At 40.4% G+C, this 26,789-nt stretch overlaps 1 protein-coding gene across 1 annotated transcript in view; it reads left to right on the plus strand.

The window, feature by feature from the left end:
- Positions 1–4,207: 4,207 nt before the first annotated feature.
- The window catches only part of abcc8 (ATP-binding cassette, sub-family C (CFTR/MRP), member 8), a 40,523-nt gene continuing 17,941 nt past the window's right edge, over positions 4,208–26,789 (plus strand). Inside the window, exons 1-17 of the mRNA XM_030790611.1 lie at positions 4,208–4,228; positions 6,717–6,879; positions 7,881–8,022; positions 8,317–8,438; positions 9,771–9,937; positions 12,513–12,755; positions 15,080–15,268; positions 17,077–17,241; positions 18,225–18,380; positions 20,012–20,146; positions 20,406–20,568; positions 20,872–20,912; positions 21,344–21,489; positions 22,819–22,927; positions 23,054–23,170; positions 23,264–23,336; positions 23,696–23,801. Of these exons, the coding sequence (XP_030646471.1) occupies positions 4,208–4,228; positions 6,717–6,879; positions 7,881–8,022; positions 8,317–8,438; positions 9,771–9,937; positions 12,513–12,755; positions 15,080–15,268; positions 17,077–17,241; positions 18,225–18,380; positions 20,012–20,146; positions 20,406–20,568; positions 20,872–20,912; positions 21,344–21,489; positions 22,819–22,927; positions 23,054–23,170; positions 23,264–23,336; positions 23,696–23,801 (2,258 nt within the window). The remainder of the gene's footprint in view (positions 4,229–6,716; positions 6,880–7,880; positions 8,023–8,316; positions 8,439–9,770; positions 9,938–12,512; positions 12,756–15,079; positions 15,269–17,076; positions 17,242–18,224; positions 18,381–20,011; positions 20,147–20,405; positions 20,569–20,871; positions 20,913–21,343; positions 21,490–22,818; positions 22,928–23,053; positions 23,171–23,263; positions 23,337–23,695; positions 23,802–26,789) is intronic.

Below are 26,789 nucleotides of genomic sequence, written 5' to 3' on the forward strand. Positions count from 1 at the left end.
AAAAACCCTTCACACCAAAATTAGTTTTCGTTACAGTTCACTGCAGTCTAATTATGTGCTGATTCATACTTCAATATTTGGAGCCTCCAATTACCTGAATCAACATATGAGGATTTTTCAGTGCAAATTGGTTTCACTAAACACATTAACATTGGTAGCCAAGGCAATCCCTACATTACATCCGTTGTAGACGAAATGGAATTACACACTAGTAAGGACAGATCTTTAGAATTTTTTTCCCGTTGCCTAGGCCTAAATTATACTTGACTTCCAGTGCCAAGAAAGACACAGGAATCACATAGTGTTATGGGGCATCTTTACCAGCCTTTAGCAGTTGTTCTGACTGATGTTGTTCAAAGGGACTGTTATATATATATATATATATATTTTTTTTTTCCTTTTATTTCAGATACTAGCAACAGCATGTTGCTTTGAGTAGGGCAATTGGTATAGTTTTGAAATTGAAATGAAAATGTAATTAATTTAATGAAATTTAAATAATGTCGTCAGTCTCACCTTGGTTAAGCGACTTACAGGAATTAGAACTGATAACGATACTTCAGTTGGTGGTGGAAAAAAAAATGTTGACAAAGTTGAGCAACATTCTGTTTTGATTTTTCCTCTCGTTCATAGTTTGAATCTGTTGGTCTCCCAACTGCCTGTGTGTGCACTGACCTATTTTTTTTTTGTCTGGTGTTCTCTTAAGAATATAAAACACAGCAGTAAGAAAGAATGAATGCTGTCCTCTCTGCAGCTTACCTCTAACTGACCCTTGTGCTTCTCTCTCTTTGCAGGACGTTCTTTTAAGAGCCAGCCCCCTCCACTCCCCACCCCACCCCTCATACTGACCAGAGTCACATGATCTGGACCCAAACTTCAGTCACTCCCATACCAGTCACAGCCTGGTCATTTGTATCAATCAGGGAAGCATTATACTAACTGAAGAGCACGTTGTTACTTGCTGAACATGATTCCATCTCTCCCTCAGGAGTTCACACCTAAAGGCTTACCAGACACGCACAGACACAAACAAAATCAAGCTCATTCACACATTCATGACAATACACATAAACTCACATTCACCCAAACAGATAACAGATTTTGTGTCAGCCTTGTAATTTGTTGGTAAGATGGTTTGTAATCCAAAAAAAAAAATCAGACCTTATAAATATGTTTTTCCTCCTGGGAAATACTGCTTTTGCTTCAAAAATAATAGTATTCAGGAACATCAAATCACTATTATCTCACTGTGTAAGCAATGAAATCTCACCATGGCTTTGTTTGCTCAGAATAAAGAGACACAATAAAAAAACATTTACTTTGTGCCATTCAGTCATAGCACCCTTTACTTTATAATGCAGCACATGTCGTCTCAGAATAAAAAGAAATTGTCTGCATATATTTTCATAATGTGAGAGAGGGATGAAGAAAATTAATTAAATTTTGAGCTGGATGAAAGAGCATTTAAAAAATGTCTTCTCACAAGCTGTGCTGTAGTCTTTCTTGAGTGTTGTTGGACTTGTGAATGCGTTAACTGTTGGTCTAGTGTTCCTATACAGTCATAGAAGCTCCAAATCAGAGACTACTGTTGAGCCAAGTATATCTTCTATTAGACCTACTCATGAGACCTAGTCTTTGCAGTTAGGGCATGGTTGGAAGGGAAGGATGCTAAAGAGTCAACACCATCACTACGCGTTATGACTTGTGAAACCTACTGCTAATCTGATTAAAGGAATTCAATCTTGAAACATGTTTTCTTTCCATTAAACGTATACATCTGGATTTGCAGGACAGTTAGATCTCAAATTCAGTTATACAAGCCAAATCCCTGGTCAGTTTCTAAAAAAAAAAGAAAAAAAAAGTGAATGAATAAAACAAAATTAACATTATTTTCCATATTTTCCGTATTTTCCATAGTATCAGCATGTAATATCTTGTCTTGCAGGAGAGGAATCAGTCCTTCCCATTTAGGATAAGTCTAACAGGTGTAATGCTCATTTTCACCTCTGAACTCTCTCACGTTTGTTAAAATGATGTTAAGCTTAAAACTGGTGTCTAACAACAATTTGTAAACATAAAAAACCCCCACAATTCTGTGGATATTCTTTAAGTGTGGCCCATCCAAGAGGGGCTGTAAGACCGAGAGAGCAATATTCTCTCTCAGTAAGAGCTGGGTAAAGAGAGACCAATATAGCAATAACAGTATTTGACAGTAAACAGGAACACATAAATTAGATCAGATGTCAAAAAACAGAACAAATGGGCAACATAATGAAGTCGAAGTTACTGATCCCTCGTAGCTTTAACTCCTTTCAGGTAAGATTTACAACAGTTGGCTACAGAAGTGAGACATATCAGCAGTATTCTAAGGGCTGCTGTGTACATTTATATGACCCCACAAGGACAGTCAGGCCATAAGAGTCCTCTCCAGCTCTATCTGGTCTTTAATCCTTATAAAATTATGGCTTCATTCTGCCTTTCTCCAGTCAGACTGAGCCACTTCTGGTGGAGCTACTTTCTATATGTGTTGTACTTCTCCTGGATTATGAGCAGAAATCACAAAGTCAGTTAAACCATCAACAGAGTAAATATTTTTCACACCATAATATGAATGTATAACATGTATATAAGCATAAAGTTCATTCATAATCCCTCAAACGTGTATCCCCGGGATAGCGCTTAGTCCATACTTACCATTTCTCTTTGCATGATTCTGAAACAAATGAACTAATCAATTTATAAAATTTGTGTAGTTTGACAAGAGTTTAGACAAGACAACTACCTACGCCACCTCTAATATTGCAGATCTGTCATTCACCGTCATCTTTAATGAAATCGGTGGAAACTGGACTATAATCTGTTTTACATAAAATAGCATCCTACTGCCTAGCTCCAAAATCCAGCAGCAACCAATTTAAAATGCACTAACTACAGACCGATATTTGGCAATGTTTATTCCTTTTGCTGTAAAATATCAAAATATTGTTTGATTCACAAGTTTTATTCACAGTACTCACGCTTTGTACGCCATGCGTTCTGTTCATATCAAATTTTGAACGCGTGTACAGTTAGAGATGTTGGCTGATTCTAAGTTCATATACACTAAGACACATATGTTAATGTCAAACAGATAAATGCAGGTAATATTCAGTATACTTTAATGCTTAAGACAGTTGTCTCCTTAGCTCGAAAACGTGACCTCACAGTGAGTGATGGTGTAGAAAGTGCGTCAAAAAATATCCAGCACAGCTCATTTGGATACGCGTGGATATGCCGGTTAATGCTGTCGTTTGGTGATATCTGTCAGCTGATAACCTCCTGCAAAATTAATATATTTTATTGGAACGAAATTGAGAGGTGGACCAGGGTACCAAAAACTGATTTTAGTTACACATTATCAGTAATTGAAATCATTAACAAGGAAAGTTGTAGAGCCTTGTAACACCTGATATTGTTTTCGGACACAGGGGGCGGTGTTGTTCTATTTTAGTTGAGGGCTCTCAATTTTGAGAAAATATTCTTTACCCTCTACGGCCTATCCATTTCCCAAGCTTTTATGTCATGATTGCATGCATTTATTTTTTTCTTTACTTACCCCCGAAACAGATGTGATACAAAATTTAACAAACAGAACTGACAAAATGATAACCTTTTACCACGCACCTCTTTCGCATCCTATTGCAGATGTATACTGCTTCTTTGTGCAAACAGCTGATGAGTCACGTATGCCAAGTCATGGCCCCCTAGAACAATTATGTTTATGAACCACTTCAATCAGATGTATTGTAACATTATGTAACTTCTTGACCAGCCATTGACGTTCAGTTCAATTGCGTGTGTGGCTGGATGAACGATTAACTGTGGCTTGTGTGACTACGTGACATATCGGGTCGAGGCGTGCGCGGGAACTCGTTTGGCTCCTGTTTTGGAAGCCTTTTTAGGAGGAGTAAATTTGAGTTTCTTTAGTCGTTTGTTTCAGCACCTTGGCTAGTTCCACTTACGGAAAAAACTATCACCATATGCCAACGGTACGCCACCATCCATCATTTCTGACTGTTTACACATTTCCGTGGGTGGATATGCAGTCTGGACAGCCACTCTGACAAAAACAGTCCCTGTTTTCTCGTTTTGATAGCAAGTTTTGGATCCAAAACTTTGGAGTTGGTAATCACATGAAGACTTTTTTGACAGACTCTTCGGGGACAAGATGCTATCACGTTACAAACAGGTACGCACGACCATTCATAAAATAGTCTACATTTCGGATTCTTTGACCGATAAAATATGCCTCAGTTAAACAATTATAAACAATACAGACATCATTTTGAACTCTGAATCATTTCAAAGACCCTATAAACTTTCGTTAAGAAAATATTCAAATGGGTCCAATGTGATCAAGTATAAATTGCTGTGCATATCATGTAGATGGTGAAATAAATCAGGTCACACAAGTATGTGTGGAAATATATTTTGTTTGTCCTGTAGTGTAGTGACGCGAGCGTTTACACAACGTTTCCCTGCACTGCTGTAATAGTTGTTAATGACCGATGTCTTATAATAATAATCGGTCGTACAGTATCATATTGGTTTAGAGTAACTGCTAGTGAAAACTATGGAAATACATTTTGAGTGTAGTACTTTCAATGTACACGGTGCACGTACCTCTGTGTGTGTGTGTATGTGTGTGTGTGCGCGCGCATGAATAAAATAAAGGGGGGAAGGAGAGACATTGTGATCATTATGTTGCGGTCTTGTGAGGTATTGCTGCAGCTTTCTTCAGATGCTCAGAGATGCTTGACCAACCCCCAGCCTCCAACTGTCAAGCCAAACGACAGTGGACATCCCTGGAGAGCATCACTCTCAGTGACATACATGAGCACCGGCATCTCTCGGTGAATGACTTTCATACAACACTGACCACAAATAACTGACATGAAAAGAAGGAAAGAAAAAAAAACTGCTGTAATGACACTCTGTATACAATACACACACGTAATACGAGAACATAATAAAATGCCACAGATGTTAACAGATATTAAAAAACCTGAAGGGCTCCAGATGCTGGAGCATACTGATCAATATCAGATGCAAAGCTATACAAAGGACAGGGACACATTTCATTGACATTAAACATTGGAATATCCAACTGTTCGCTCTCACACATGTCTAGAATAGATCTTGGATGCATTCTGATGGCCTGATGTTTACGGTTGTCAGTGAGTCTCAGAATTCAGAGGTTAGTCACAAGTTAATGGTGGGAAGTTATTTTAGCATGAGACAGGAAGCTAGAGGGAGGAGCTAGAGCATTGGTATACCCATGGCTCTGATATCAGTGTGGATCAGGTAACATGTCTAGACACGGAGGGGTGTGTCATTTACTCCATCTCCTTCCTGTTACCTCTGTCCATTGGGACAGCTTTAGATCTTCATCTCTTTAACGCCTCTAATAGCCCCAAGCCCAAATTCCATTATTACCTGCAGTATGCCTTTGAATTACAAATCGTAGATCACCATAGACCATTCCAGGGTACTGTTGATGCCCGGCTCACAGTGTAATGGTGTGTGCTATAAATACGGACTGAAATATGTCCTAAACAGTCAAATTACAGGGAACAATGATAGATAATATACATTAGCTATATTACCAGACACAGTAGTTATTTAAAATATTACACTCTCAGTTTAAGCCATCCACTACAGATTAAATCCCATTTTTTATGACCTAGTTATTCAGACAGTTATGAGGTTTTTGCTGTCCACTGGGATTAATCATTTTGTGTTTGTGGAAACAGTTAGCTACGCAGTTTCTTAAAATCATCTGTGCAGATTCTGATTTGTATGATTTCTCATGCCTGTCACGTACCTCACCGTGACGTCAGCATTGCTTTCTGATGCCAGTCGTGGTGCTTTTCTATTCTCTCTTGCCGCCACCCCCCTCCCTCTCCTTCTGTCTCACTCACTCTGCACGTTCTGTCTGTTTCTCCCTCTCCCATGTGTTATACATTTCTCTCTCTCTCTCTCTCTCTCTCTCTCTCTCCCCCTCTCTCTCTCTCTCTCTCTCCCTCTCTCTCTCTCTCCCCCTCTCCTTCACATTTTACGAACGCATGCACATTCAGGCACACAGCTATCATCTTGCAAGGTCAACTCTGAGCTCTGATCAGCAGGGAGAGAAGCAGCAGCACCGGCAGAGCAGTGACGGCAGAGAACGTGTTTCTAATCAGTGTATGACAGTGCCCGTTTGGCGTGTGCATCTCCGTATGTGTGTGGCTCTGTAGTTATTCTGGAGCAGAAGAGCTTTTTTTTTTTTTTATTTTAAACATTGAGCTGGAGCAGTTAGAAGGATGCCTTTAAGAGACTGCAGCAGAACACAATGCAGGAATTACTCGCTGGCAGAAAAGCCATTTAGACAGCTGGAGCAGAGAAAGAACTGGAGCGGTCTCTGCTTCACCGGGCTGTGACTTTGACTTCTCTTGTCTGTTACCATCCACCATCTGCAGCAAGGATGTAAAACAGAGCACGGCTCTCTCTATCTCAGCCTCCAGCCACTGCATACTGAGGACAATCATGATCTGAGAGCTGCTCTTGGGTCATTTTCTTTTTTTTTTTGTTTCGTACCCCTCCTTCTTCATCTTCTTCTTCCTCTTCTTCTTCTTCTTCTTCTTCTTCTTCTTCTCCCTTTTCTCTACTTCTCTCTTTCACCTCTGGAACCCCTCCAGAGTCCCAGTTCCACCATGTCCTTGGCATTCTGCGGCAATGAGAATAACTCGTCCGCCTACAATGTGGATCGTGGGGTGCTTAACAACGGGTGCTTCCTGGACGCCCTAACTGTGGTGCCTCATGTGTTCCTTCTCTTCATCACCTTCCCCATCCTCTTCATCGGTGAGCGGCACTGTTTTTTGCACAAATATGCCTTATATGTAAATCTGCCCTATATGCATGTATTTTTTTATTTTTTTTGCTGAATATCCCATATTTTAGATGTTTTGATGAACTAAGAAAGAAAGGGCTTGAAATATGAATATTTTCAGCAAGATCCTAATGCAAAGTACTGACCCGTGGTAAAGCACAGTGAAATGTGTAGGTAATTTTATAGAGATGTAACTTAGCTGAAGTATGTGGGCTGAGATATATTCAGAGAAGGGGACGTGGGAAGCATTTTTATTTTAGACAAACAAATGTGACCTTAGAACTGGAATTTACAGAGCAGGAGTTTGTAATGATCGTCGGACTCCGGAGTCAAGTTACAGCTCTCTGACACTTCACCGTACCAGTAATGTCAGTAATATTCTGGTACCCAGTGTCACTGTTTTGTCCAGCTTACAGTGACATTAATGCTGAAAATTATTTCATTCTCAAAATTACAGCCAATATGAACTGCCCACAGTTGTGATTTGAGAGATCTCATACACACACACAAACGCACGCACGCACGCACGCACACAGACACACACACACACACACACACACACACACACACACACACACACACACACACAGATAGTGATCAGACTCATAGCCTGCAGTTCATGACTTTGTCACATTAAGCCCTGACTGGAGGCCTCTGTAACTGGTAGCTGCAATTCAGCCTTACTCAGAGAGAGTTTGAGTTTCATACTGATGGCTTTAGCAGGTGGAACTGCCAGCAGATGTCATGTTGTCTAGGATTTACTCTCTCTCACGCCTAAGTAAGTGGCTGCCATGACCATTTACATATCATAATTGGCAGGGAACTGCTTGGTTCCAGGCATAAGCCAAATGACAGGGCCTCAAAGCCGAGGAGAGACACAATAGGTCCCTGGTGTTGTGGTGTGAAGCGACAGATGTTTATTGCAGACTGTCTAAGGATGAGGGCCTTCCCGTGACCTGATTTGTCATTGCAGGCTGGGGCAGTCAGAGTTCTAAAGTACACATCCACCATAGCACCTGGCTGCATTTCCCTGGACACAATCTACGATGGATCCTCACTTTCATTCTGCTCTTTGTGCTGGTGTGTGAGATCGCAGAGGGCATTGTGTCAGATGGGTACGTTAAACACCGTAACATCCTGGTTTTATCTAACCATTGCTATTTGCCAATATCTCTTCAATATCCAATCTATTCATTGGACTGTAAGACATCAGTAGACATCTTATAACCAATCACTGAGTTCCTTCCATAATCATGACTGATTAAATATTTCTTTTTTTTTTGTCAGTTAGCTTAAAGACTTGTCGTATTGATTCTGCAATACCTGATAGGCAATTGATCATGTTTGATTCAGTGGGATGGAAACATGCTACTTGGGAATTGATCTGCTGCTCTCTCTTTCTCTCGTAGGTTTACTCAGTCTGCTCACCTGCACTTGTACATGCCCTCAGCGCTTGCTTTCATGGCAGCTATCACCTCAATAGTCTATTACCACAATATAGAAACGTCTAACTTCCCAAAGCTACTGCTAGGTATGTGACAAACACAGACTGCTCATAGCCACTGTACACACTACAAGTAATATGCTTAGGTAAAGCTCTTTACACCAGGATGCAACAGAGCTGCACAAATCTGATCTATGTTTTAACAACACAGGAGAAAGAAGGTACTGTGAGGAGAGGGGAGTTGCTTTTACTCAAGATCTAAATTTGTTCTGATAAGAAGCAGGCAAGAAATTAATAAAATGTCGCTTAGATAATAAATATTAATTTCAGTGAACCATGCAACTACACATTAATCAAATTTAATGTCATTACATCAGTTATGAATGTTCCCAAAATAAGATAAAGCAGGATTGGGACATATTTGATGATAAGGTGAAACAGATATTAGCTTGATGCGAGTGTTCAGGGCTGATAAAAATGTTCTGTCTACTATATGTTTTTGTTCCATTTATAGATTTTCTGGCAGCAGCCAACAGTCACTAACAGAATTCATCTCACTTGCACTCAGCGCACAAGAAATAGCCTCTCATGAATACATTAGGGATTGTAAAGTGAGATATTATACTATTTCATAAAAATACACACTAGTTTCTGTATTTGATGGTGTCATGTCGGTAGTCTGCGTTTTTTTTTTTTCTTTCTCTCTTTCAAATTAAATAAGTGGAATGGACAAAAAAATGTATGAACCCTGGAAGTTTCTTAATTGTTTTCTATAGCATTATATTTTATATTTATTTCCTCTGTCCAGGTCCAACATCCACATTCAATGACTTCAAAGATTTTAATGCTCCTGGTCCCTCAATGTGTGCAAAAGTTAGTGGACGATGTAGAAAGCATTCATTATGGAGTCTGTAATTACAGATCACGGTATAGCAAAACCCATAATTAGATTTCCATATGCCTTAGTCCTGTTAGGCATCTGTGCCATGCTGCAGGAGTTCTACCAGAGCCAGGGACCATGTACTCCTGTCTCTCGCTCTCTCTTTAAACATCTTAACGTCTCCCAATAGGCAGAGGAAGGGAGAAAACGATTCTCTTAGCATGCTGCTCTGGCCTACTTAGATGGTTCGGCCTCTAGCTTTTGGAGAGATGTGAAAAGCACTATTTACTGACGCTACTCTCCCCTGGTCAGATAGAAACAGTTTCTGTGTTTGAGGTGAGAATCTTTACTGTAGCAAAGATGAGTCATCTTGTCACTGCCTTCTTCAGCAGATGTGCCACATGCCCCTCGAAACTCTATCACCACAGGAAAATAACAATCATGACAGAAAAAAAAAAAAGATGACATTTGACAAGTATCATAATGGGTGGCTGCAGAAGGCAATAACTTGTTTTTTTTTTTCACATTCCTCTCCACAGCACTGCTCATCTACTGGATATTGGCATTTGTAACAAAAACCATCAAGTTTGCTAAGTACACGGAGCATGGTATAGGACTGCGACAGTTACGTTTCTGTCTCACTGGCCTTCTCGCCCTGCTCTATGGCCTGCTACTTGCTGTGGAGATCAATGTCATAATGGGCAGAGTAAGTATGTATACTTATACACTGTGTCACAATGGTAGTGTTGAAGGCGGTAAGCCTGTGTGTTGTGCTGTTTTGATTTGGTGTGTACGCTTTGAGCTGACCGTGAATTCTCCTCATATGTCGCTGGCTTTTTACTACCTGCATTGAAACTATAGTCTTAGACGCGAAGATGCTATTAATGATAAATGTTTGTCATAGAACTTTGGGGACACGTCGCCTAGAAAAAATCAATATTGTTTAGTGGATACTTACTCTGTACAGTAGTGGATAAATTGAGTGATTTGTCGGACGTAAACGAGTGCAGACATGCGAGGCCAAAGCTGTTGTGTAAATTTATGATATGGCTTTAGATCGGAGTTTGAAAAGCTGTCGTGCTGACAGCTGATGCTGGCAATTGAGGAACAGTGCGACTGAAATGTCAGGGTCATCAAGGTTCAGGAAAGGTCCTGACAGGAGTCCAACGCACAGTATGATGATTTTGACCTTCTGGGGACATGTATAACGTTCTTTGAAACATCTATCTCGTTTTTCACTGCTTTGGCTTCCATGCCTTTACCGCCTCCAAAAGGCACATAAAGCCGCAGAGTTATAAAACGGCTGTCTCTTTCCTCTCTGTTCTCTGCTAATGATTCAGAGTTCAGAGTATGGCTGTATTTGATTGCTGAGGAAAGGCCCTGACATTCACACAGTCAGTGCTGTTACATGTTTCTAATGATAAGGAGGGGTAATGCGCTTTGTCACGACTGCACTATTTGCATAGCAGAGGTTTTATGTGTTTCCACAGTGCAGCTATAGGTATTTGTATGAAATCCTGAGAAGCAATGGAGTCTTTCTTGTCTCATGCCTTATTTCATTATTTTTGGCCCAACACAACTCAGTGTTGAGCCAGTACACTTGCATTATATATAAGTGGTCACTGACAGTACTCTACAGAGTATGTAGGGGGATGGCAGGTTAACAAGAGGGATGCATTTTGGTCATTTTGCTAACAAGGGGGTGACATCCCCCTAATAATCGCCTACTGTATACATACATATATGTATATATATATATATATATATATATATATATGTGTGTGTGTGTGTGTGTGTGTGTGGGTGTGTGTGTGTGTACATACACACACACACACACACACACACATATATATATGTGTATATATATATACCTGCCTTCTTTCAATTTCTTATGAATAAAAGAAGAGATAGCTTTTTTCCGCATTAATAGAAGTGCTAACCTTGGCTCAAACCCACCACAGCAAGGTTTCATTTTTGCACTCTAAAGCTAAATCAGCTACTGAATACAGTGAGGAGGTTTGGTCCTCGCTTTAGATGTGGTGTGTTATGCAAATGTTGTGTACGTCTGTTTGGCAGCTGAATGTTCACATGACAGTTCTTTGATCCTCACCCTGGAGCATCTTTGATAGAGTGAGCTGAAATCCAGTTTGGGTGGCAAAGCTGATATTATAAAAATGTCCCCTTATTAGTAATTCCTAAACCTATTTGCATGAAAGTTGACTTGTAGGTGCTTGTCTTTCCAATCGTATTTGTAGAACTGAATGAAGTTTGGAATATAAGTGCAGCTGTTTGTTGCAGCAGATAAACTGAATAGCTCTTTGCAGAAACCTGGTAAGCTTGGCATTCTATGTGTGGATGGTATATAAATAGCCATCTGTGTGGAGTACCCTGGCCGTCTGATCGACAGTAACCTACTTTTAGCAGTTAGGAGCAGCAATGATGAGCTGTTATAAAAAAGAAGAAGAAGAAGAAGAAGAGGAAGAAGAAGAAGAGGAAGAAGAAGAAGAAAAAAGAACCTTGTGATCATTTCATCAATCAGTCAAATTATCTGGCAGTCCTACAGACATGAGCCTCTGTAAGGCTGTTTTAAAACATTTCATTTTTGTATTCACATCTGGCCTCGTCGGAGATGGATTCATTATCTTGTATTGTTCGGCACCCCCCCCGACGTGCCCTTTCATTCGGGTGATGTTTATGAATACGCTGCATTCTCCGTTGGCTGAATTTTAACCTGCTGACCGTTTCCTGGTCATTATCCTTGAATAAACAGTGCATGTGACACAACAGAGTATGAGTCATACTCACCGCTAATCCAGCTGTCTCACAGTGCTTTAAGCTACACAGATCTCTCCTAGTGGGGCACACCACAGAATCCAACATGGGTAAAAAGGAAGGTTACATCAGTAGAAGGTTTGACACGGTTTTACCGCCCAGGCGGGTGACGCCCTGGGGTCACAGTCTGTTTTTGTAAGAACTTTCATCACTCGGTGACACACATAACGTGATTGCACTCATTCTGAGATGTCGCCATACGTAGAGGTGCATTCCTGCCAGCATAACTTCAAGACTTTGGTCTACTGTTTCATACAATTCAATACATAATATATAGCGCCCTTTGCTGTAGCCATTGTATTTGTGTGCCAAATAAATCAATGTGTTGATTTAATAAAATTGTAGATATCATTTTTACCCATGCATTTTCTTACTTTTTGGTATGCTATGATACCTGCAGTCACATTTAATTAATAGCCCTGTCCTAATGTAGGAACTCTCTCTTGCAGCGATATGTCTGTTTCACCCACCCTACTGAAGTCAAACCTCCAGAGGATCTACAAGACCTGGGCGTGCGTTTTCTCCAGCCCTTTGTCAACCTGCTGTCAAAGAGCACATACTGGTGGATGAATACGTTCATCACCTCTGCGCACCGACGACCTATCGATCTAAAGGTCATAGGAAAGCTACCTATCGCCATGCGAGCTCTCACCAACTACCTACGACTTCGCAAGGTGTTTGAGGCCTATAAGGTACCAGCTTTTCACTGACAGACATGAACAATAGAGAAACCAATTAAGTTAAAAATTCAGTTAATTGTAGTTTTTCATGATTGCTGGAGTACATTGTTTCAAATAGTATTCGTATCATCAAAAAATTAACACAGACCAAGGAACTAAAATATCTCTTCAAAACTCAAAATCTAAGATATATAACACAAAGACATATAACTTCATCGGAGCAGTTATATTATCATATTTTTTTTTTTACAGCTTTATCACTGGTACAGTGATTATGAAAAAGCAAATGAAAATGTTATCATGATGAAGGCAAAGGTTATCATATACACAGTATCTGAATTGAGACCTACAATTTGAGCCGGGTTGTTTCCAAATGATTAAGAAAATTACCCAACCTCTATCAAAATCAACTTTCTCCAAGTCATTGGAGAAAAGCACTATGAACAGTTTCATCTCCAGAATATCGTGCATCTCTGTCAGTCAATCTGAAAAGAAGCCTAAGGACAAAGGCATGGCAGCCTGTATAATCCCAATGAATCTCACTGATTTTCTATTCTCGTAAAATGCCAAAAAAGATTTAACAGGCCTAACATGCTTAAAAAGTATCCTTTTCCCCTCTGTTTTCTCTCAGTAAACACAGATGTTGCCATGAAAAAAAGATATATGTATCTGCCCAGACAGCAGTCCATCTATTCTGCCTGACAAGCTATCCAAACATTCAAAGCGATCCATCAAAGTGCCAACTCAATAAGAGAAACAGTGACTAAGAGAGTTCAAAACAGAGCAACACACTGAATATTTAAACAATCCAAATCATTTTCAGAAAAACCAAATAGTTAAAAAAAAAAATGAAAATTTGGTCACGTGACAGGTTACTTTGGTCCGCCATACGAATGTGTTTTAACATTCTGTGACGAAAGCACCCATGTCACGTATAGATTCATATCTGGATGTGTCTCGGCCGAAGCGAGAGAGGAGACCAGAGCGCGGACGATAGATTTGAAGGGTGAGGGGATTCGTGCTTTCTTCTAGAGATATGAGAAAATGGGTGAGCATTGGAGATCTAAGCGTTGATATTCAGTAAGAGCAGAGAGGAGGAAGCGACGACAGAGGGGGAAAAAAAAAAAAAGAAAGGTTATGGGAGAGATTGAGACTGTTTCTGTTTATTCTCATTATGATACAGGGATGGTGTGGCAGGGGCTAGAAGGTGGACGTTTTCCGTTTGCAGGCTGAGGTCAGGTTGTCCACATTCAGTGTGTGATTTTGGTCCTGTTTCCTTTTGGTGCTTAGGGGGTAAGCCTTTTCCCATCCTACTGTGAATACAGTGACCTATTGACCCACAAGGGGTCAGAGTACTCTGTCTCTCTGTTTCCATGGGAATAGAGGGGGACAGCGTGCGTACGTGTTTGTGGAGCGTGTTTATTTGTGTGTAAGTTCCCTCATCACCCTCTCTGATCTCCAGGTAAACGGATGTGTGTGTGTGTGTGTGTGTCTGTTTGTGTGTGTGCTTGTGTGTGTGCGTGTGTGTGTATGTGTGTGTATGCTTGGAACTGCATCAGTGCTCACATGTCATTTGAGGAGTCTGAAATCAGTCACGTCTCCAATGTCACACGCTGGCCTCAGTCTCACACGCAGGACTGTAGGGACCAGATGTTGCCTAAGATCATAAACCTTTGATAATGTGTTTATTTTGATGTGGAAAGTTTCCATATATCTTCAAATGATTACGTATGTGCAATTATATCACGTCAAAGGGCTACAGTGTAATGAAATATTGGGGGATAGTTCATAGTTGTGCTGTTCCGTTTAATGGAATGTCAAAGTCTTGTATTAGCATTTGTATTAGCCCAATAAATAAAAGCCCTCATAGAGATTTAAACTTAAGTGATCTGAATAAATAACGATGCATGGTTGTTTGGCAAGTGCTGTTTGGTGTAGAGGCTTATGCAATGTTGTGATTAAATGCAGAGGCATCTTAGCCACAGCCCTGTGGCAACAGCTGTGATGGACTTTGAATAAATGTTCTCCTTTGTTTTTGCTGCAGTAAATCATTGGGGAACTAATGAGACCCACATTTATAGAGCAGGCAATGGTGCAAGGTCAGATAGAAATGCTGACACCAGAAAACTGAATCAGCGGCAATAGCTGTGCCTGTTTCGGGCTCACTCTGCCTCATTAGAGAAGAGATCCCTCGTTACAGCAGAAAACCATCTGTGCGGTCCCAGTGTACTGCACTCTGCTTCCAGAGCCCCTAGGAATCAGCGATCTGCGAATTTTTACTTTCCTCTTCTTCCTCTTGTTCCTACTCCACATTTTCCCTCTTCATTTTTTGACAGAAGCCACAGTGCATGGGCCCCCAAGGGCCACAGCTTATCTGGAGAGCCCTGCGTCAAGCTTTCGGGAGACCCCTGATTCTCAGCATCACCTTCCGCTTCATGGCCGACCTGCTGGGCTTCGCCGGGCCGCTCTGTATCTCCGGCATTGTCCATCACATCAGCAGGGAGAACCGCACCATTCAGCCTCCAGTAAGATCTGTATCCAACGCACGCACACACACACACACAGCGCACACACACACAACAGTCCCATCAGATGGGTACGAAGAGATTTTGTTCCAGATCACCTCTCCCCCTTTTTAAAGGTTTTAGAGTTGTTTAACCTTTTGGATTGGTATAGGCAGAAGCCAAAATGCCAAGACTGTTGTCCTCATATAAACTTTCTCAAATATTTATTAGACAAAGTCCCTGTTGTCTGGGACTCAGGTGTCAGCCCTTTTTAGATAGTCAGACAATATAAGGTATGATGATACTCGTTCCTCTTATAAACAGCCAACCTTATTTCAAGGTCAGTTTTGGAGATCAGTGTCTTTTATCTGTGCTGTGTATCCATATTCATGACTTGTACGTTTTAGTTTTATCAAGGTTACCCTGTCAGTTGTCTGTGCTTTGTAAACTTTATAGTCACCCGTGGCATACTGCTGGGTCATGCCTGCCTTGCCCACCCACATCCTTGATCCATAAGGAGCTAAGTCAGGCACTATAACACAAACATCAGAAATAGATTTTATTATAAATACATCTGTAATGAAACATTTTGTCTTAACGAGAAAACATTCAGTTTCAGTCATGTTTCCCATATGGAAATATTTGCTTCATTTTCTCAAAGGATCCAGTCTTAAAATATCCTTATGCTTTACAACAAGGCAAACAATATCTTTGCCTAAAAAGGCCACGAGTGAATCGAATGGTTGAGCATAGAAGAGAGCTGAATTATTTACATGTAGAATATTTTAACACCTCTAGCATCTCACTCGCACAGATTGAAGACAGGAAGCCACCTCTCACTGTCTCCGTCTCTGCTGTGGTTATTTTTGTTCTGCTTTACAATTCTGAGGTGGCTTTGGTTAAAGCGGAGCAACAGAATTAATGGATTAATCCTGGCGTCTTTCATTAATCATGCAGTTTGTCAAAGCTGTCCATGTACTATAGGTACATGTTTTATTTAAAATGTCAGCACCTTAATAGGATTTCTCCAAACCTGGCACTTTTCCTGAAGTGAGAAAGAGTACCTTGCTGGCATTTTGCTTTTCCTTGTCCCTTAACAGGTGTACTGTTTAAGTGTATTGACATTAGTTGAGCCAATTTTCTCGACTTAAATCTTCACAGATTGTCGATTACTCTGACTTAATCACTTAATTACACTCAGCCTCAGATGCAGAGGGTCGATGTCGTTGCCCCGTGGTAAAATATAAGAACTGCAGATTTTCAACCTGATTTAAAATGCATCTGTGTCATTTTGGATAAACTGGGAAGAGTGGATTTGGCATTGATGTCTTGTTTTTTGAGAACGTATGTCTCAGTCTCTCATATGCGATTTTTGCTCTTATTGATTAGGTCATGCAATTATTGTGTGTGTGATTGGATCTGTCTCACTAACACATATTAAGATTCTATTTAGCTTAATTGTTAGCTTAAAACTTAAGTTAAGTTTTTTTCTCACTGGATGAGGAGAATAAGGTCTGGAAACGAGATTAGCGAAAGTCAATGACACAAGCTAATTATACCATCTGAAAAGGCTCATTAGAGTAATAACATTATTGAATAAAATCGGTGAGATTCTCCTGTTATTGTTGCCCTGCTACGCAAATGTTACCATCTAACAGGAAAAGAGAAGAGATAGAGATTTACAAGCACAGAATAGATATGTCTGAGTAAGATTAAGGCCCAGTGTGTTCCTCCAGACAGAATGACCTTGTAGAACAGACAGAGATCATTTAGGCTCCAGCCCTGAGCTGATGACGGGTGGATGAATGACTGAATACCCCTCCTTTCAGGTGAGGCTTCTGGGGATCTATTTCATCTCCTCGCAGGAGTTCTTGGCAAATGCATATGTCCTCGCTGTCCTGCTCTTTTTCGCCCTTCTCCTCCAGAGGACTTTCCTCCAGGCTTCCTATTACGTCGCCATAGAAACCGGTATCAACCTGAGAGGAGCCATCCAGGTATAAAAAACATATCTCCTCTGGAGACATGTGCTAAATGTAGGAGCATTGTAAAATTTGTTGAACTTTTATATATCATGTAATCGCCTTAAATGTCAAGTTGAATCATGCTGTGTCTGTTGCTGTGTAACTGTGTTGAATCCATACTTTTTCACAGTCGCTTTTACACTGTACACAGTCTTACTGTCTAATGAGATTGTAAGAACGCTCAGGAAATTAAATGTGTGGTTAAAAGACTAAACATACCCTGGCAGGGGATGTCTATGGAAGAACTGTATGACACCAGTGGGAGGTAGTTTTATTGTGTAATAACAGCTTCTCTTCACTGCTTGAGCATATTTCTTGAAAGCATGTTCACTTTCAGAATGTGTGAACCAAAACCACTTATTTGGTTGCAAAACATGCTTTACCGTTCAATAGTAGTTTCACTCGAAGAACACAAAAATCATAGCATGATAGCAAATAACAAAATCAATGGTATCGTACCTTATCTAATGAGCAGCTGTTTGCACAAGTCTATTAGTCATATTCTGTTATATTCAGAATAACATCCAATTGTCTTTTTAACAAATAAAATAACTCAGTGGAGAAATCCTAATAATGGTATAATGAACTGTGTGATAGGTAAATAGCAAGGCAATTATATTTTATATGCATGCAAAGAGCCACCTGTCTGTCTCTCTGCGTGTAAGTGTTTACCGTCAACAGGGGCCCAGTAACTGAAATTTGTTTGTTTAGTTTTCCGAATGACTTTGGGTGTTATCTATAGGATATTGTTTCACATGTTTTGCACAGAAAGAGCTTGAGAATTGGATTTAATGTGAAAGCAGTGATAAATGGCCAGAGGTTTTATCCTTTCACACATGGAGGTTTTTTTTTGTCTTTGCTATTTGAGAAGCAGTTGCATTTACAATTTCCTAGCAACTGAGAAAAACAGAATTATAGAGTGTTTTTGAGCTAGTAACTGTGTTTCTCTTTCTCAGACCAAAATATACAATAAGATCATGCGTCTTTGCACTTCAAACATGTCCATGGGGGAAATGACAGGGGGGCAGATTTGCAACCTGGTTGCCATAGATACCAACCAGCTGATGTGGTTCTTCTTCCTGTGTCCTAACCTGTGGGCCATGCCAGTTCAGGTAAGGCTTTAGAGGAGAGTCACTCAAGCATAATCCTTTGTTGTGTATATGTGTCGTTTTTAACAGTGATCTGTTGTAAATAAAGAACTAGCAATTATCTTTTATTCTAAGTGCTTCAGAGAATCTCTTCTTGTCTTCATGAAAGATGCTCTTGTCCTTCTTAACATTTACTTTACATTCTTTCTGTCTTTCACGGTTTCTTTTTTTAGTTCGTAAAGGCCTTTCCTGATTTTGTCATTTTACATAGTCCAGGCTGATATGACATTCCCCCAACACTGATAGCAGTCGTACTTACAGTTCATCTCCAGGACCCATCTGTCCGGGTCTGTCATCCTCTAGTTATTTTCAGTTACTTATATTTCATTTCCTCGACTGATTTATGTGACCGTCTGCCTCTCTTTGTGCACATTCTCCTCGTCTTAAATCGCTAATTTGTGGCCAGAAGCGGTGAATTTTAGGTTTCTGAATTATCACTGGTGGGTGTTGTTGTCAGAAGAAATCAGATTGCTTCGCATGTGTCTCACTTTTTTCTTCGTTGGCTCTGCTTCCAAGGTCAGGGACAGTTGATGACTGAAATGCCAAACACTCAAGCCATTCATTCTATTCATAGCATGGTTCTGAATAGCCTCCCTCCAAACATGTTTTCGTTTTCTTTTTTTTTTTTCCTGGTTGTTTGCTCTTTTATGTATGTGACATATTGGGTAAAACTCACAGCTTCACCGTTTCAGTAAATTAGGTGTCATGTTTGTTTTGTCAAATTCTACACCTCTCAAAAAAAAAGTCCACCTCAGGGATTTTGCTTGGTTGCAGGACCCATTGTACAATTTTGAAAAAATATTTATAATCCCCAAAAAAGAGAGAAAAAGGGGAACATGTAGCTTTTATGAGAACGTGAATTTTCCTCCGCTGTATGGAAAATGATTAATTAATCATGCATAATAATTTTATAACTATGGAATATAATTCTTACAATTCCAGTTTGAAGGGAGGGATTAGAATGTGTAACTGTAATTAGTGTGTCCACTCGCAGGTTTCCCATAAGAGAATACAACAGCTTTGCACCCATGTAATGCATTCCATTCACTCCCTCTGCCATGATCAGCTCTTCCTCACATTACGGTTAAGGACCTGCATACTGTTGTAATGACATAGATCAGAGACAGTTGGTTTGTATTAATAAATCATGCTTTATGGCCTAGGGATGACCTATCTCTACTGCCAAGCCCTGTTGGGGAGTGTTCTCAGACATGACTGAAAAAAAAGGAATTATCTTGTGACAAGCACAGAATATAGTGCAGCACCTTAATTAAGCAACACATGGGCAAAAACCACAAATGTTAGGATGTGTTTGCAATCACTTTACGATTCCTTAGCGCACAACAGCATTTTAATAGTTACATAATGAGAAAATGTACAGGGCACTATGTCCCTAATGGACCATTTGGAGGCGGTGTAAATTTCAAAGTGTTTTTGTCAACGTGTCCCTAATACTCAGCTGTGTACGAAGATGGCCATTTTTGTAACTAGAGCTGCGTGCTAATTGTCTCCTACATAATTCTATCCTTCATAAAAGTTCTCGTTAATGTGCAGTACAGACTTAATTCCATTGGCTGTTTCTCACTCTGTTTTAGATCGTTGTTGGAGTTATCCTGCTCTACTACCTCTTGGGAATAAGTGCCTTGATTGGAGCCACAGTCATTGCATTGCTGGCTCCTGTGCAGTATTTCGTGGCTACCAAATTGTCAGAAGCACAGAAGAGTACCTTGGTGAGTTACTTCCTGAGTCAGACAGACCTCTCAGTGGTGCAGTTTTACCAAAATGATAACACATTATGCCCCCCCCCCCCCCCCCCCCCCCCGCCTCCCATACAGACCTGAATGTGAGTTTTTTTGTTTCTGCTGGAATTCATTACCCCGACTTATCTTCGTACATAATCCTAAACACTCATAACCATACTACATATTTCCCCGGTGGTGTGGAATAGTATTGATGTTACTGGTCCGTGTGCACCTGGGCTCTCCACAGGAGTATTCCAGTGAGCGGTTGAAGAAGACCAACGAGCTACTTCGGGGTATTAAGCTTTTGAAGTTGTATGCTTGGGAGCACATCTTCTGTGCCAGTGTGGAGGAGACCAGAGGAAAGGAACTCACTAGCCTCCAGTCTTTCGCCCTCTACACCTCCGTTTCCAGTGAGATACGCACCGATTCATCTGACACATGAATGTACTGGTTCACTGAAACTGTAGTTGTGAGCTTCAGAATAACGATATGCACTTTTGTACTGAATGAATAAACCAGCAATTAGACTGAATTTATTTGTATTTATCTGAGTTCATTTCACGCAAAATATTTTTAAAATTTGAGGAATACATTGTGATCAAAGCTTACAAATAATTCAAAATATTTTCAATATTCTGACTTGTGTTTTATCCAAATATGTGTTCAGATTTCATTATGCTATTATTCTTATTTTTTTGTGTGTTTTTTTCCAGTATTCATGAATGCTGCCATCCCAATTGCAGCAGTTCTCACTGTAAGTAAACTAAACAAAAACACACTACATTTATATGACCTTTGCTGCAGTCCAAACTCTATGTAAGGATAAGCACACATCTTGTTTTGAAAGCAGCTTTTTGCAACTCTTAAAAGGTAATCATAGGCTTTTTCTGTTGGGAGACAAAGTCAGAGAGAATCTTTTTATATCTGTTGGGAGGGAAGTTGTATCACTGGATGTACTCAGTGTCATTTGACAGGGACAAACAGCAACTGCCATTTTCACAGTGAACTGTAAATCCAACTTATATTTATGAAGGCTTTTAAAGTTCTCCTTGTGAAATGGTAATAACTTTCACTGGTATCAAAGCTTACGGAAGAGAGCTTTGCAGCAGTGGTGGTAAGTGCTTTTAGATGAATTGGAAGAACTTGTTTGATTTGTTTGTTTAATTTTTTTTTTTGCTTTTGCAGACATTTGTGGTGCATGTGCACCTGTCTGAGGATGCAGACCTGTCCCCAGCCGTGGCCTTTGCTTCTCTCTCCCTCTTCCACATCCTGGTCACTCCTCTGTTCCTCCTGTCCAGCGTGGTGCGCTCCACTGTTAAAGCACTGGTCAGGTGAGGTAGGGAAGAGGGTCTTAACCACACAGCTATAACAGTTCACATTCATAAACGGTGGTGGTAAAGGCCCCGGACTGTGGAGGTTATATTTAAGGGCTTGGTTACAATTTAATTCTATTTGGGAAAAAAATTATGTTCTTATACTGCGGTAAAGTAATTTTACGACCTACAAATAAATCACCGGCTTTTTCAGCTCATGTAATTTGCGCTGAGATGAATTACTGTCTTAAGAGCACCGGGGAGACGGAAATAATTGGTCTCACAGTGGCCCTCTGTCAGGATGAGATCAATGATTTTCATCAGGTACATTCAGATGGGCGTACATAACATCACAGCCTTCACATAAATAAAGAAACATATGCAGTTTATCGTGTCACATAAAATCAGTGATACAAAGCAAATTTTAATACTCAGTAAATACAGACATACATATACATATACATGTATAGACATATAGATGATATTTACATGCTATAGGGGTTCAGACTCAGGAGGACACAGAAATGTACAGAAGCCAAGTCAATCATGGTACAGGGTTCCCATCCAGAGATTTAGAGGCTGCTGGTGTGCACTGGGTGGATTTTTGGACTGCTGACTCATTTGCCAGAGAGATGAAAGGCAGATGGGTCCAAGGCCCACTGATAATCTCTGATTAGAATAACAGAACACATAGCCAAGGTGGTCATGAATCTCTCCACCAATCCATCACTCTCTGATGTTGCAAAAACTTGGCCACCAAACGCTTAGTCCTGATTGGTATGCAGTTCTTCAGGCACACCGAATTAATGACCAGCTCCCATGCACCAATACTCTTTGTTTTTCTCAAAAATATTAAAACTTGTCAAAAACTACACTAATGTCACTGTTTTAAATCCAAGCATTTTGTGATTTTCTATAGCCGTTCCTGATTTGCAAGTGCATACCATGTCCCCAGATCTACAGTGAGGTGCCACTCCACACAAAAAAGCGATTCAGAAAGATTGCCGTGGAAAAAAAAAAAAAGAAAAAACAACCAAAAAAAAAAAAAAAAAATTCAGTCAGTACCTAATTAAAAACTATCATGTTGTGCACTCACCACAGATCAATTCAGCAGAATTGATAGTTTCAGTAGACATACCCTCAAAACACTGAACAGACTGGGCCAATGCATTTCTCTATAATCTGGTGGTGTTTGCTGCCATGGCTCTTATCATGAACTGCTAATTTATATATTAAATAGCTTTGTACCATTATGCTGTGCTTGGTCCTAATGAGCAGAGCTGCTCGTGTAATTTGAAATGAATAGAATTTATATAGGACTTTTTTTTTTCTACCCCTTTCCATTAGTGTGCAGAAGCTGAGTGAGTTCTTTTCCAGTGAAGAGATTGAGGAAGAGCAGGAACCCAAAGCCACTGTTTCCACAGGCTCCTCCAACCACAGCAAATATCAGGCCCTCGTGAGTATGAAAAAAAAAAAATATATGAAATATACTGGCTTTTTTTTCTGTGTCATATGTCACGATGAAGCTTCGACCAGGGGACACACTGATTTTGCACTAAAAAAATTGTCTCGTCTCTCGCAGCCCCTGAAGGTGGTAAACCGTAAACGGCCGACCAGGGAGGACTGGAATAGCTACGGCTTACAGAATGACAATGAGACAGAGACACAAGTCATGGAAGATGACGATACCTGTATCAAGGTGATAATGCAAAGCTGATTTGTATGTCACTGCTTTGCTCAGAATGAGGAAAAGAAAGTGATTTTATGTCTGTTGGTTTAAAACTGTTGACAGATAACAAATGGATATTTCACCTGGACTGACGGCACTACCACACTCTCAAATGTAGACATAAAGATTCCATTTGGTGAGTCTCATGAAGAATATTGGTGGAATTTGTGGGTGTGTGTGTGTGTGTGTGTGAGTGTGTGTGTGTGTGTGTGTGTGTGTGAGTGAGTGTGTGTGTGTGTGTGTGTGTGTGTGTGTATGTGTGTGTGTGTCTCCATGCAGATATAAAAATTTCTAAGACTTTTGTTAGATTTATGGTTTTAGTCCAGAAAGATATGGCCGTTAAAAATACCAAATTACTTTGGAAATTATGGAAATTGCTGTGAAATCTCCACTTAAAAACAACATATGTTTGTATGTGTGTGTGTGTGTGGGCGCCGCGCTCGTGTGCATGTGTGCGTGCGTGCCTGTGTGTGTGTGTATTCATTTTGTCTGCAGGCCAGCTGACTATGATTGTAGGACAGGTTGGCTGTGGGAAGTCATCTCTGTTGTTGGCAGCTTTGGGAGAGATGCAGAAAGTCTCCGGAAATGTCACATGGAACAGGTCTGAGCACAGCTTCATTCTCCATATCCTACATTTCCCTGTGTAAGGAGAGAATGCTTGGTTAAGAGAGGGATCAAAGACTGAATTTTAGATTTCAACAGACAGAGCAATGTGCAATAACAATTATCACATTAAACAAGGAAAACTGACTGCACACACACATTCATTGGCATTGTTATTGGGATTAAATGAGAATTTGCTGCTCTGTTTTGTCAAATGAATACACTAAATGGCCATTAGGAGTAGGACACAGATTTCTGTGCTGGCAGGAAACAGCATTCAAGTTCTGTAAGTGAACAAGAAGGAGAAGTTGAAAAGCCTGAATCGATTGCAGGGTTCTTTACTGCTCTCTGGTCAATTCAAAGAGAATTTCAGAGTGGTAACTGATCTGTCCGTTGGAGTGAAACTAATTTGCTCACGGGCTCTGTGAGAAATGGAATGCATTTGTTGTGGAGCATTTCAATTTGCATTAGAGAAAGGATCCTAATTTATGGTGATGGCGTCCATGTCTTGTGCGGCATTAATTTTCTGAAGCTGCTTTGACAGCAGATATTGTTGTGTGTTGCTGGCTCAGGATATCAAGTCTATTGTATCAAGCCTAAAGACTCACATTTTAAAGTAAAAAAGTGCTGAACAGAGCTCTACAATAACAGCCCCCCCCCCCCCCAAAAAAAAACTGATATACACTCCCTATTATAGGGGAGTCATTTCCCCATTAAGACATCCTTATGTGTAAACAGTGTTCCCAGAGACCACACAATTCTTAATTTTCTCTCGTCTTCTGAATATTACAGTTATGGTTAAGGTTTGGATCAGAGTTCAAATAAAGCCGATCATCGTCACCTCATAAAAAAAAAAAGAAAAAGACCTGAAAGAGCTGATCTGACGCCACTGTTCTGAGGCCGGGATGACAACTCAGGCTTCTCCGAGACCGCAACCCCCCCCCCCAGATAGATGGGGTATTTATTATGCCTCTGAGGAGAAATCTGTCACAATGCTAAGCTGAGGGAGCAGTCATGGGAGAAGGCTCTTGGGTCATTGACAGAGCAGAGGTCAAGCTATTTGTGGGTAATTTCATTGTGGGAGAAAAGAGTTGGCTTTGATGCTTGGACACCTCGGCTTAGATTGATGTCTCGGGTTAAATTGGGTAGATACGGGACAACCCCGGTTTTCGCCTCTCTGCCAAAACAGAGGAGGGACTCTGTTCCAGTGCCAGTTAATGCTGGCACACCCAATAATTTGTGTCCTCTCCACACCCTGGAGTCCACCCAGACAATTAGGATTCAAGATGCGCTTGATGATAACAATGAGATAAGACGTGTTGTGTTTATCCTTCCGTTTTGTTGAATGGACTCTTTAGAAAAAAACCAACATTGACAACTTCTTCTTATTTCCAACTTTACAGCTTTTTAAAAGTTACTGTTTTTTTCCCAATATGTTTGTTTTGGTTGGTTGGTTGGTTGGTTTGTTTGTTTGTTTGTTTTTTGTCACCAAAATCATTACTGGTATCTTTATTTTTATCCACATGTAGAGCTTGTTCCTGGTGGTTGAAGGGAAAGAAAGATAAGCTGTGAATTAGCTGTCAGCTTGTGGTCTGTCTTAGATCTTCATGCTGACCTGAGGCCAGTTGTTCAGACTGTCATCAGCCTCACGTCACAGAGAGTCAGTACCATGTGCTCTCTCTCTCCAAGAAAAACATTCCTCTTATTCCAAGTAGGACACAAGTGCATTCAATAGCAGTACTGAAATGGAAATAGCAGATCTAGATCAGAGTCCATTGAAGCCTTTGTAACGGCAAAGATCAGCACTCTAAAGCCACTGTGAGCGGTCACATGAAATGGAGTAGCTGTTCTGATTGCATAGTTTGGGTTTTCTTATTTTGAAATCAGTCATTAGAGCCTCATTTTGACGAGGAAGTTGGGTGCTCTTGCGAATGTTGAAAGAGTTGCTTTATCAGGCATGGCACCAAGAATAACTTAACCCTTATCTCGATCGTTAATCACACTAGTGCAATCTGCTCATTATCATTGGCCAATGCATCCTTTGCCTGCGTACTGAACCTTTTAAGTCCAAACACTCATTTAAATAGCAGTTCCCAAAAAACTTCAGAGTGAGCTTTTGTTTTTTGTTGAAATAGTTCAATGAAATGATCCTGAAATATTCCGTGTCCTTGTTCCCTCATTCCCGTTACCACGAGCATTTTCATCCCAAAAGCTCTTAAAGGGAGTCGGGCTTGAAAAGAAAATCACGCTGGCCTGGTCAATGACTTGTGTTGAAAATAGCAACATATTTAGTGCCCAGCATATCAACTTGGCAGTCAAGTAAATCATACAGCAATAGCACATTTGGAGGTCACAGTGCGTTATCTAGCTTTCCCTGTGATTTCTCAGCATATTATCATCAAAGCAAACCCACCGTCTTTCTGCCCATCTGACTATCATAGCACTTTGCTTTACTGTGTGGCTTGTTACGGCCGCATCTTAAATATCAGCTTTCTAGAACAATCTGTGTTATCTGCCCCATGCTAATATCCACCATGTTCCCTTTACCTTACAAGTGCACACGGTGTTGAACAGCCAGTTCCAGAGGCCCAGAGATGGAATGTCCCAAAAGCACATCGCAGAAAACTTGTAAAAGCTGAAAATATAAATGCGGTCGCACTCGGAGCCAGTTCTATCTAATTAACATTACCGAGCACACGCACAGACATGGTATAACATACAGTTCTAGTTTATTGTTAGAAATGCAGGAGGCAAGATAAGAACACTGGGTTCTGAACTTCTGTCTCTCTTTCAAATATTTTTATGGGTCAAATTTAATGTTGTATTGGTATTGCATAAGCCTACATGATATCTGTACCAACCAATGGCATTAGGTCACATATTCTGCATGTTCATTTTCAGTGTAAGTCAATTCATTCAGTCTCTGATGTAAACATGAATTACAGTTCTCATCTTTACATCGGGTGAGAGTTTCACTCCCTGGATG

Source organism: Chanos chanos, chromosome 13, assembly GCF_902362185.1.
Source record: "Chanos chanos chromosome 13, fChaCha1.1, whole genome shotgun sequence".
NCBI lineage: Eukaryota > Metazoa > Chordata > Actinopteri > Gonorynchiformes > Chanidae > Chanos > Chanos chanos.